General features: G+C 42.1%; 1 protein-coding gene across 3 annotated transcripts in view; it reads left to right on the top strand.

Moving 5' to 3' along the window:
• The window catches only part of erc1b (ELKS/RAB6-interacting/CAST family member 1b), a 788,812-nt gene that overhangs the window by 180,871 nt on the left and 594,773 nt on the right, over positions 1 to 13,168 (top strand). For all 3 annotated transcript variants that reach the window (XM_078220074.1, XM_078220073.1, XM_078220075.1), the window contains one exon: positions 949 to 1,142. In XM_078220074.1, the coding sequence (XP_078076200.1) occupies positions 949 to 1,142 (194 nt within the window). The remainder of the gene's footprint in view (positions 1 to 948; positions 1,143 to 13,168) is intronic.

Genomic DNA, 13,168 nt, shown 5'->3' with positions numbered 1-13,168 from the left:
TGTCTGGGTACCATTATCGTAGTTAATTGGAAATGTTGTTCTTTACTGTTGTATTTCTTGTGTGTTTTAAAGTTTACTAAACATTATTTTGTTTAAGTCATGTGTAATAAGATTGACCCCTTTCCTCACCAGGTTTCATTTCTTTTCCTACATTTATTTTCCAAATTGTAAAAATAAACTGTTAGGAACCAGAATTCCAGGTTTCCTTTCTATGATTTGGGATGCCCTCGCATTGAACATCAGCACGGTTCATCACAATTGAGACTTCTCCATTTGGATCTGTCCAGGGTTGGCTTTTCCCCAAGTATTGGGGTCCAACTCAGTAGTTCTGAGATTGACTTTCAGAATGCCTTTGCATCTGAGTTTAGTGCGTCCTGTGCTGCAGGTTCCTACACTCAGCTAGTTGCAGAATACTGGCATTGGTAAGCAGGATTCCTTTTTGCAAACCACATGGCTGTCAATCTGTGCTCTGATGAATATGCTCTTGATGCCAGGTATGCGGCTCCTTGCAAGAACTTGGGCATTGGGGATTTTATCCTGCCATTTGATGCATCTCACAGTCAACCAGTTGATTCACTCTGTAATGGTAATAGGGATGCAATGATAGGTAGCATAAGAAGATATTATTCTGCAGCTCATGTAGATTCCTACCAGTCAATGGACTGATGACAGTAAATGAAGGTGAAATGGTCTCAAAAACTGCTGTAAATAAATGTAAATAAAGTGAACAATGTAACGAGGAGCTGAAAGGTACCTTCTGCAAGTCAACTGATGTTCAGACTTGTCCGGTATTCCTCTATATAAGATATATTTGTCCAAAGAACACAAGGGTTAATTCAGATTCGGAAATTGTTTGATTGCTCACAAACTGCAGTCAGAATATTAACTCTATCATGTATAACCTATTGAATAGATTTATCTGACTGTTTTGCTTCATTTTACTTTCAGTCTTTTGAGGCTACAACAGAAGCACGAGCCAGCACAAACCTCAATGACCGCATCGAGCAATTGGAGAAAGTGGTGGCACAGTATAGGGATGAGGCAAACAAAGCCCAAGCAGAAGTGGACAGACTACTAGAAATCTTAAAGGAAATGGAAAATGAAAAGAGTGACAAAGATAAGAAGATAGCAGAATTGGAGAAGTAAGTTTTTTTGATGAGCAAAGTAGAAATGTTTTTCTAATATCTTTTTTAGCTGTTCTTTATATCTATGAACGTGAAAACCTAATTTCACTCCTGAATATTATTTTGAAGTAAATGTCAATATTTATTCCAGTCTTTGAAATCCATCAGAAACATAGGTTTCAGAGGCTCAGTTCAAACATATTAAATATTGGCTTCGCAAACAAGAAGTGATGAACACTTCAGCATGATTGTTAAGAAATAGTGGCAGGAATGGCAAACTATTGCAGATATGAAAACAAGTGCAAGAAAAACGCAACAGGCCTGGCAGCACCTGTGGAGAGAGAAACAGAGAAGTTTCAAATCCAATATTCCTTTGCTAGCAAACTGGCAATCCTGGAAATAATGGCTTGTCGGTGGTGGGACCATGGTCTGGTGCAGGTAGGGAAGAAGTGTCTGAGAGTTGGTGCTCAGTCTCTAAGGTAGAGGTTGGTATTCCAGCCAGCAATAGTACCACCCTTGTCAGCAGGTTTGATAACAATGTCGTGAGAACAGAATGCAGCAAGTTCAGAGGGCAACAGGTTAGGGTGAGTGAGAGGAACAGAGAAATTAAGACAGCTAGTGCCATGACAGCATTTCTCACTGAAAAGGTTGAGGGGTAAATTTTCCAAACTTGTCCGCCGCGGGAATCTTCGTGGGTGGGACATAAAATTTAAAAGACCTTTGAAAGATCCCATTGATCTCACACAGGGACATTTAGCCTTGAGACAGGCAAGACTCGAAAATCTGCCCCAAGAATGGTTAAGAGGCAGAGGGATAGTTCCAGGTAGCGGGAGAATACAGGAGCGGGTTAAAGCATCCATTGGTCGGGGAAACTGTTCCAGTTTCTATAGATGCTGCCAGACCTGCTGAGATTTCCCAGCACTTTGTGTTTTTATTTCCAGCATCCACAGTATTTAACTTCATTTTAAACTAATGCAGATTGTGTTTTGTATTCTTCCATCTAGAAATTAAGATGATAATGTCTGTCATTTACATGTGAATAATTAACAGTGGTAAAACTGATTTCAAAGAAAACCATAAATCAGTCAGCCCACCTGCATTGTTTAACATCTAACACAATAACCTAAGTTCTTAATCCATGGTCAGGAAAATGTTTCAAGGATATTTGCCATAAGTAAGCAAAATAAATCCTTGTTTCGTTCATCATCTGAGTCATCCATCATCTCAGTCATCCATCCTCCTAATCAATAATTTTTGCCTAACTTGCTTCTGATTACACGTCACTAATCTATTTGTTTGCTTTATCTGGCAGTTTGGATGGGTGATGCAAAGTCAATCAGTGCAGCTATTACTGATGGGGTCAGGTAGGGGTGTCATTGTGCTTCAGACATGGTGAGGCTAGACAATCTGATGGTGAATGTGATATGCCAGGACTGGGTCAGCAGGTTATCATGCACCCCATGGGTGGGGTGGGCGCAGTGCCCGTCTCCAAAAGAGTTGGAAGTAGTGCCAGGAATTACAGGTGGGAGTGCAGCTTTGTGAATCCCATGGAATCAGGAGAGATTGAGTAATCTGGAGGTGAGCAGTCATTGAGGCAGTCCGAGTCGGAGTGGCTTTTGAGGGAATTCAAAGTCTAAGTCTTTAAACCCTGGTAAGGGAGATGGAGTTTTAATGAGATGCTGTGGCCCTGTGGTCATAGACATGGGTAGGTTGCTGAGAAATTCATAGGCTCGATCTCGATCACATCTGCCATTTAATGTCCAATGTGGTGTGTTTGATCATTACCTCATGGTAATTCAGAATGTTTGAGTATAAGGTGGATATTGTAAATTGTTTTACTTTTCTGACTTTGTATGGTAAAGTTTATTTTGTTTTAAAACCGTGGTATCATGTGGCTTTATTCTCCTTGTGGGTAACTGAGATTTAAACTTTGCTTACTTTAAACAAAAAGGTTACTGGTCCCTAACTGAATCATGACATCATATATAATGGATAAAAAGACTTTTTTTCCATTACTACCAGTTCCTTTTTGGCGAAAAGCTGTTTCTTTTAATATGGTCGACCCATCCCCTCTTCCCCATTGACAGGGGAGCACCACGAAGCCCTAACTGAAAAGGGGCATCCACCCCCCCCCCCCCCCCACTCACAAATAGCGGGTACCCCCCCCCCCCCCCCCCCCGACACCAAGCAGGCCGAAGGGTGACCCCGCCCCCCACACTCAGGCCTCCCTTATCCCTCAGACCCTTATTTAGCCCCTCCTTGTCCCTTAGAGCCCCACTCAGGCCCCCTTCCCTCTCAGACCCACAGGCTTCCACCTCCCACTTAGCTCTAACTAACTTAACTCCAACTTCAGGCCAGATGCCTTGGCAGTACCAACTGTGCACTGCTCCCTGGCACATGCCAGGTTTGCAAAAGAGGCAATTAAACCATTTATTCCTTTTAAAGAAACTATAGCTGTCAATCAGGCTTTGTAAACTTTGCAGTTAGGATCAAGGAAGGTACTTGAGATGCATTTAAGTTTGAAGGGAAATTAAAATAAACTCAACTGATTGGCGCATGAGTAGAAATCCATTAAACTGTCAATGGAGGCCTATTTCAAAGCACTGCACATTGCAATTGGCAGAGATCAAAGGGTTCCAGTGGACTACAGGGAGTTTCAAAGGTTTCAGCTTACTGGGAAGCCTCAGAGACTTCAACTCTAAGCTGTGTGAATACATTGGGGCTGAGTACAGGATTGTGCAGATTGGACCCCCCCCCCCGCCCCACCTCACAGCCCCCAGGTGAAATTGACATCTCTATGTCAGAGGACTTCAAAGGGGTCTGTTCACACCTGTGACTTCTGACAGGGAGAAGGAAAATTTCTGCCTCAGAATGGAGTGCTGTAGTGCTTTAACAGCATGCCAGGTAGCCAGGGGATATGGAGATTCAAGATTTTCGCAGCTGAAGGCAGGAATGTAGATGTTGATCACAGGGCTGCCTGAAATCACCACATCAGGGGTAATCGTCACGTTTACCGAGGCTGGAAAAAGCAGTCCAGCCACAAGACCCCTATTCCAAGTGTTGACCCCCTCTCAGGCCCCAAGGCGCCAGGCCAGAGTGTCAGTGCTTGGGGGCAGTGTGCCATATGCACTGCCAAGGCACATGGCCTGACTGGGGATCTAAGGGGGCAGGAGGCCTTTAGGGGTCTGAGGGGGAAGGGGGGCCTGAGTGGCAGGTCTGGGAGGGGGAAGGGGTCTAAGGGGGGGGGGGATCAGGTTCAGTCACTCATGCCTGTGGGGTGAGTGTGGGGGGGTGTAGTTTGTGGTGGTGGTGGCTGCCTGTGATTTGAGTGATGGGAGGGGAGGATGACCCACTTTTCTGAGGGTTGTTGTTGCTTACCTGGACCCTCAGGGTCCAGCATGCCATCTCCCCGCTTGTGATTAGTAACACCAAAGCCCACCCGGTGCTGTTACTTCAGGGGGGCCAGGCTTCTGGTGGGGCGGCTGGTGAATGGGCCAGCAAATTGTATTACAATTAGCAGATTTGCATAATTATTGGGTTGCTATCCGCTATGGGCGTGAACCCGATCGGAGTCCATGGGGTGAGTCTTGCCTTGAGGCCCATCGGGAATCCCAATTTTTGGCTGACATCCCATTCTAATAGACATCGAGATTCTTGTGTGCCGTCTGCCAAGGCTGAAGAATCACACTCTTTATTTCAGATATACAGCAACCGAAATATTTTGCATTTATCTGATATATTTTTGACACGTGTCTCTTTTGTTTCAGTCCTGTTATTGGATTTATTTGTATCAAAGAGCCATGTCAATAAATGGAAGGGCAAATTCGTTTTGAGTAAACTGACGAGGAAAGCAAAATCCTTTGTTTCTTTCCATAATTTTTTAAAATTTTGTGTAGATCCAGAGTAAGGAAAAAAGGAAGCTTAACGTTAGCTAAATGGTACCACATAGAGTTGTGGTAAAAAAAAAATGCATTTCAGAGAAGCTGGATCAGTGTGTGATCCAGAAAAGAAGCAAATGCAGATGTAAACGGGTATGATATAGTCGGGATTATGGAGACATGGCTGCAGGGCGATCAGGGATGGGAAACTGATGGGATTGAAGGCCGATTAAATCCCCAGGGCCTGATAATTTGCATCCCAGAGTACTTAAGGAAGTGGTCCGAGAAATAGTGGATGCATTAGTGGTCATCTTCCAAGATTCTATAGACCCTGAAACAGTTCCTACAATTGCAGGGTCGCTAATGTAACCCCACTATTTAAAAAGCGAGGTAGAGAGAAAACAGGGAATTATAGATCAGTAAGCCTGATGTCAGTAGTGGTGAAAATTCTACAGTCCATTATTTTGTTTATTTATTTTTATTTTATTTTTTATTTTATTTATTTATTAGTCGCAAGTAAAATTTACATTAACACTGCAATGCAGTTACTGTGAAATTCCCCTAAGCACCACAGTCCAGCGCCTGTTCGGGTCAATGTACTTAACCAAGATATCTTTCAGAATGTGGGAGGAAACCGGAGCACCCGGAGGAAAACCACGCAGACATAGGGAGAACGTACAAACTCCACACAGACAGTGGCCCAAGCCAGGAATCGAATCCGCTGTGAAGCAGCAGTGCTAACCACCATGCTACCGTGCCGCCCATCATTATCATTATCAAGATTTTATAGCCAAACACTTGGAAAACAGTGGTAGGATAGTATGGTGTCAGAATGGATTTATGAAAGGGAAATCATGCTTGACAAATCTACTCGGATTCATTTAGGATGTAACTAGTAGAGTTGATGAGGGGGTGCCAGTGGATTTGGACTTTCAGAAGGCTTTCGACAAAGTCCCACATAAGAGATTAGTGTGTTAAATTAAAGCACGTGGGGTTGGGTAGTATATTGAGATGGATAGAAAATTGGTTGGCAGACAGGAAACCAAGAGTAGTAATAAACAGGTCATTTTCCAAATGTCAGACAGTGACTAATGGGGTACTGCAGGGATCAGTACTGGGACCCCAACTATTCACTCTATGTATTAATGGCTTAGATGAGGGAACAAATATAATACCTCCAGATTTGCAGATGAGACAAAGCTGGGTGAGCTGTGAGGAGGATGTAGAGATTTCTCAATGTGATTTGGACAAGTTGAGTGAGTGGGCAAATGATTGGCAGATGCTGTATAATTTGGATAAATGTGACGTTATCCACTTTGGTAGCAAAAATGGGAAGGCAGATTACAATTTCAATGGCCATAAATTAGGAGAGGGGAATGTGCAATGACATCTGGCTGTCTTCGTACACCAGTCACTGAAGGTAAGCATGCAGGTGCAGAGGGCAGTAAAAAGGCAAATGGTATGTTGGCCTTCATAGTGAAACGATTCAAGTACAGGAGCCAGGATGTCTTGATGCAATTGTACAGGGCCTTGATGAGGCAACACTTTGAATATTGTGTGCAGATTTGGTGTCCTTATCTAAGGAAGGATGTTCTTACATCATTCCTTAGATCACATCCACAAGGGGTGGCACGGTAGCACAGTGGTTAGCACTGCTGCTTCACAGCTTCAGGGACCTGGGTTCGATTCCCGGCTTGGGTCACTGTCTGCGTGGAGTTTGCACATTCTCCTCGTGTCTGCATGGGTTTCCTCCGGGTGCTCTGGTTTCTTCCCACAGTCCAAAGATGTGCGGGTTAGGTTGATTGGTCATGCTAAAAATTGCCCTTAGTGTTCTGAGATGCGTAGGTTAGAGGGATTAGTGGGTAAATATGTAGGGATATGGGGGTAGGGCCTGGGTGGGTTTGTGGTCGGTGCAGACTCGATGGGCCGAATGGCCTCTTTCTGTACTGTAGGATTTCTATGATTTTTACTCCAGAGAGGGTGCAGAGAAAGTTTACCAGACTGTTTCCTGGAATGGCGGGACTGATGTATGAGGAGAGATTGAATTAGTTAGGATTGTATTTGCTGGAGTTCCAAAGAATGAGGGGGAACCGAATAGAAATTTATAACATTCTAACAGGACTAGACATGGTGGATGCAAGAAGGATGTTTTTGATAATTGGGGTGTCCAGAACCAAGGGTCACAGTCTGATGATACAGGGCAAACGGTTTAGGACAGAGTAGGAGAAATTTCTTCGCCCAGAGAGTGGTCAGCCTATGGAATTCATTACCACAGGAAGTAGTAGAGGCCAAAGCATTGAATGTTTTCAGGAGGCAGTTAGATATAACACTTGAGGCGAAGGGATCAAACAATATGTGGAGAAGGCAGGATCAGACTATTGAGTTGGATAATCAGCCATGATCATTGGCCTCCTTCTGCTCCTGTTTACTATGTTTCTATGAAGTAGGGAGGATGGAGGAACATAAATATTAACATAGACCAGTTGTGCTGAATGCTTGGTTTCTGTGCCGAATATTAAATATCATTTTCTATAATTATCTTCAGTTTCCCACCTCGCCACCTTGTAGCTATCTCTGCTGTCAAGAAAGCAGTTAGCCTCCTCTGAGCTTGCTGTCATTTTTAGCTGCTTCATGAATTACCTTTCTTCCATCATAATGTCAGAAGTGGGGATGTTTGCTGATGGTTATATAATGTTTAGAACCATTTGTGACTTCTGAGTCACGGATGACAGTACAGTACACATCCAATTGGACGATATCCATCCTTGGACTGATAAGTGGCACGCAGCATTCGTGCCACAGAAGTGCCAGGTAGTGACCATCTCCACCAAGAGGGAATCACCTCTTGACATTCAATGGCATTACCATGGCTGAGTCTCCCACTATCAACATCCTGGGGGTTACAATTGACCAAAAACTGAACTGGGCGAGCCATATAAATACCGTGACTACAAGAGCAGGTCACGGTATTTGGAATCTTGCAGTGAGTAACTCACCTCCTTACCCCTGAAAGCCTGTCCTATCTACAAGGCCCAGGTCAGCAGTGTGATGGAATACCTTTCATTTGCCCAGATGAGTGCAGCGCCATCAAGAATCTTGTCATTATCCAGGACAAAGTAACCCGCTTGATCGGCACTCCCTCCACCACTGACACGCAGTGGCAGCAGTGTGTACCATCTACAAGATGCACTGAAGGAACTCACAAATGTTGCTTAGACAGCACCTTCCAAACCCAGGACCACTACCATCTAGAAGGACAAGGGCAGCAGATACATGGGAACACCACCACCTGGAAGTTTTTTTCCAAGTCACTCACCACCCTGACTTGGTAAATATTGCCATTCATTCACTGTCACTGGGTCAAAATCCTGAAACCCCCTTCATTACAGAACTGTGGGTGTACCAAACCAGATGGACTGCGACGGTTCAAGGAGGTAGCTCATCATCACCATCTCAAGGCAATTAATGATGAGCAATAAATGTTGGCCTAGCCTGCGAAGCATGCAGCCCATGAATGAATAAACTAAATAATGATTCTAAGGAGTGGTCACCCGAAAGCAATATGTTGCCTTTTTGAGATGTGCTTGCCTAAAGCACCTGAGCAACTGGAGTATAGCTCAGGTGCTCCAGCTGCATTATGAGGAGAGGCCCTAACCCAAATGGTTTTGGGGGCCTAACTGAACTTTATTTACTAAGTGCAAAAACTATTTGCATTACCTGCAGATGTTCATCCTAATGAGATGCATTAAAATCTTCACACATGACAGTTGACTGATAATTTGGGCTTTGGCATCTGCAGCGCCATGGTTTCAGTTTTTAACATTTTTTCCTTCCACCCTTCCAAGATATTTTAGTAATTTTACCCTCTGTGCAATATTTAACTGCCACATTCGGGCAGTGAGCTGACAACCTGAGCAAAAGACCTGCTTCCGCTATTGATGTAACTTATTTGTACCAAAGAACAACCTTATTTACATGCCAGTATATTTATTTTATTTTCATACGTACAGCCAAAATCAAGTAACATGCCATGTGATGAAGTGTGGGCACACTTTTAGTAAATAAACAGGGCACTAGCCTCGCATACTTTTGAGACCTTGAGAGTAGAGGAGTTGAAATTTAAGTAACTGCCAACACAGTTCTTCAAACCTTGCCAGTGCTCATCAGTACAGCAGAATTTGCAATTCAGAAAATTTTCTTACCTGTAAAGTGCTTCATGTTGCTGTTACTTTTGCTTTATGCAAAATACATGTCATGCTTAGCCAAAATAATATTTACAAATCTAAGCTATTCACTAACTTCTTAAAATCTTTCTTTCACATCTGCCTGCCTGGATTTTCAACTGCAGCCTGGCATCAAGGTCAGTAACCATTTTTATCTAACTGCTTGCCTGAGCCTCTTTCCTGTCTTGATTCTTGGAAATAAAGCATGGTTGTGGCCAAACAAATTGCAAAAGTATACAAAGTATATCAGTAACAATTTTCCCTTATTACTGTGACCTTTTTTCTTGAAACCCATTCTGTACACAATTAGGTAGCTGAATTTAAGAAAAATTTGATATGTGCATAGAATCTTAAATTATCCACCAATAATAAAAACAGCTGCATTTATTTGATCTATCTTGTATATTTGCCCTTGGTACTGAGTAGTAGTAGTTGGGGAAGAATTTGATATTTGATTGTCTCTTTGCATTCTTAGATTATAAAGTGATTCAAAAGAATATGCTTACAGTAAAATTAAAAACCAATGAACTAATCAGAGAAATGGAACATCATTGGGTTTTTGACACATTCCAAGAAGGAATAAAAACCTCAAATTGCAGCTCAAACTGTGACCAAGAACCAGAAGAAGCTTCTCAGCAGTTTGGCAACTTTATTCATTCACTCAGTTGGAAGTCTTGAAAGCCAATATGGCAGTCTGTATATTCTTAAGTCCATTCGTTAGCTGTACGAGTCATCTTGCAGAAGAAATTCCTAACTTTCTAATATCTAGTTGCAACTGGAGTACTGATAACATACCAGAACTTAATCTAGTGTCACTGTGGCAGGTTATTCTTCGTTATTTTGGGCTGAGAAATGATTTGACATTTCTTGTCCTTGTTCTAGGACAATATTGTCACAGAAGATTAATGATGATAAAGTGGTCATTGGGAATTTAATTTTTTCCTTTTGAAAAATAAGGCTGTGTTAAATATTGGATACTAGCTAATGATTTCAATGTAGACTTTCATTTAAATGTTTCAGTCAATGATAAATTAATGACTGAACATATAAGCCAATAATGTAAGATGGTCACCAGTAAATTCAGTGGGGAATTTGGGAGAAACTACTTTACCCAAAGAATCATAAAAATGTGGAACTTGTTACCATCAGGACCATTTGTGGCAAAAGGCATGGATGTATTGAAAGGGACATTAGATAAACATATCAAAGAGCAATGAATAGAATATGTTGATAGTATTAGATGAAGAGGAATGAGAACGGGGCTTCCCTAGACTAGTTGAGCTGGTTCTTTGTGAGAGAATTAATGTATATACAGATCTTTGTAAAAACATGAGAGTCAAGTTCAAGCAGTTCATGAGCATCTGTAAAATTCAACGGATCAAGTGAGGGAGGATGTGATAAATGAAACAGAGAGGACAAGGCAAGAGAGCAAGGTAGCAATAAGGGAACTGATCATAAGAACATAAGAACTAGGAGCAGGAGTAGGCTATCTGGCCCTTCGGGCCTGCTCTGCCATTCAATAAGATCATGGCTGATCTTTTCGTGGACTCAGCTCCGCTTACCTACCCGCTCACCATAACCCTTAATTCCTTAACTGTTCAAAAGTTTATCTATCCTAGCCTTAAAAACATTCAATGAGGTAGCCTCAACTGCTTTACTGGGCAGGGAATTCTACAGATTCACAACCCTTTATGTGAAGAAGTTCCTCCTCAACTCAGTCCTAAATCTGCTTCCCCTTATTTTGAGGCTATGCCCCCTAGTTCTAGTTTCACCCGCCAGTGGAAACAACTTCCCTGCTTCTATCTTATCTATTCCCTTCATAATCTTATATGTTTCTATAAGATCTCCCCTCATTCTTCTGAATTCCAATGAGTATAGCCCCAGTCTACTCAGTCTCTCCTCATAAGCCAACCCTCTCAACCGGAATCAACCTAGTGAATCTCCTCTGCACCCTCTCCAGTGCCACTATATCCTTTCTCAAGTAAGGAGACCAAAACTGTACACAGTACTCCAGGTGTGGCCTCACCAGCATCTTATACAGCTGCAACATGACCTCACTGTTTTTAAACTCCATCCCTCTAGTAATAAAGGACAAAATTCCATTTGCCGCCTTAATTACCGGCTACACCTGCAAACCAACTCCTTGAGGTTCCTGCACAAGGACACCCAAGTCCCTCTGCAATTTTTACCATTTAATTAATAGTCCATTTTGCTGTTATTCCTACCAAAATGGATGATCTTACATTTACCAACATTGTACTCCACCTGCCAGACACTCGCCCACTCACTTAGATTATCTATATCCCATTGCAGACTTTCAGCGTCCTCTGCACACTTTGCTCTGCCACCCATCTTAGTGTCATCTGCGAATTTGGACACACTACATTTGGTCCCCAACTCCAAATCATCTATGTAAATTGTAAACAATTGCGGTCCCAACACTGATCCCTGAGGCACACCACTAGTCACTGATCGCCAACCAGAAAAACACCCATTCACCCCCACTCTTTGCTTTCTGTTAGTTAACCAATCCTATCCATGCTAATACATTACCCCGTAACACCGTGCACCTTTATCTTATCTAGCAGTCTTTGGTGCGGCATCTTGTCAAATGCCTTCTGGCAATCCAGATACACCACATCCACAGGTTCCCCATTGTCCACTGCACATGTAATGTTCTCAAAGAATTCCACCAAATTAATCAAACATGACTTTCCCTTCATGAACCCATCATGTCCTTTCCTGTCACATCATCTGGATGTGACAGGAAAGGACAGGCATATGAAGTGTGTCCCAGCAGATAAAGCTCGTGGTTGTCAACAGAATAAAAAGACAGAATTTACGGCACTCTATCTGAATGCACAGAGGATTTCCAACAAGATAGATGAATTGACGGTACAAATTCAAGTAAATAGGTATGGATCTAACTGCCATTACAGAGACGTGACTGCAAGGTGACTAAGGCTAGGAACTAAAGAGTATTAAACACTTAGGAAGGATAAGCAAAAGAAAAAACAGGTGGGGTAGCGCTCCAATGAAAGATGAGATCATTGTATTGGTGAGAGAGGATCTTAGACCCGAAGATCAAGATGTAGAATCTGTTTGGGTGGCATTAAAAATCATACAATAAATTTATCTTCCTTTGAGGCACAAAAACACAGTGAGAATTGCAATGCAACCATGGCTAATAAGAGATATTAATGATTGTATTGGATCAAAGGAAGAAGCTTATAAAGTTGCCAAAAAGGTTGTGAGCTGATGACTGGGAACATTTTAGAATTCGGCAAAGGAGAACCAAGACACTAATAAAGAAAGAGAAAATGGAATATAAAAGTAAACTACAGAGAAATGTAAAAATGGACTGTAAAAGCTTTGATAGTTATGTGAAAAGATTAACAAAGACAAATGTGGGCCCACTGCAGATAGAATTTATAATGGGGAATAAGGAAATGGCAGAGAAACTGAACAAATACTTTGTGTACATCTTCACAGAAGATGATACAAAAAAACTACCCAGGAATACTAGAGAACCAATGAATTAGTAAGATGAGGAACTGAAAGAATTAGTATTAGTGAAAAAGTAGAACTGAAGAAATTAATGGGCTGAAAGTTGATAAATCCCCTGGACGTGATGATCTTCATCATATTAAAAGAAGTGGTTGTAGATTTAGGGGATGTATTGATGTTCACTTTCCAAAATTCTAGAGATTCTGGAATGGTTCCTACAGATTAGAAGGCCGCAAATATAACCCACTATTTAAGAAAGCAGGACAAAAGGAAACTGAGAACTACAAACCTGCTAGCTTGACATGAATAGTAGGGGAAAATGTTAGAAGTTATTGTAAAGGATGTAGTAACTGGACACTTAGAAAATAGTGGTATGATTGGGCAGAGTCAACATGGATTTATGAAAGGGAAATCCTTTGGACTCTTTGAGCATGTA

Source organism: Mustelus asterias, chromosome 9 (assembly GCF_964213995.1).
Source record: "Mustelus asterias chromosome 9, sMusAst1.hap1.1, whole genome shotgun sequence".
NCBI lineage: Eukaryota > Metazoa > Chordata > Chondrichthyes > Carcharhiniformes > Triakidae > Mustelus > Mustelus asterias.
The sequence above is the reverse complement of the archived record's forward strand: the minus strand, read 5'-3'. Positions and strand labels throughout refer to the sequence as shown.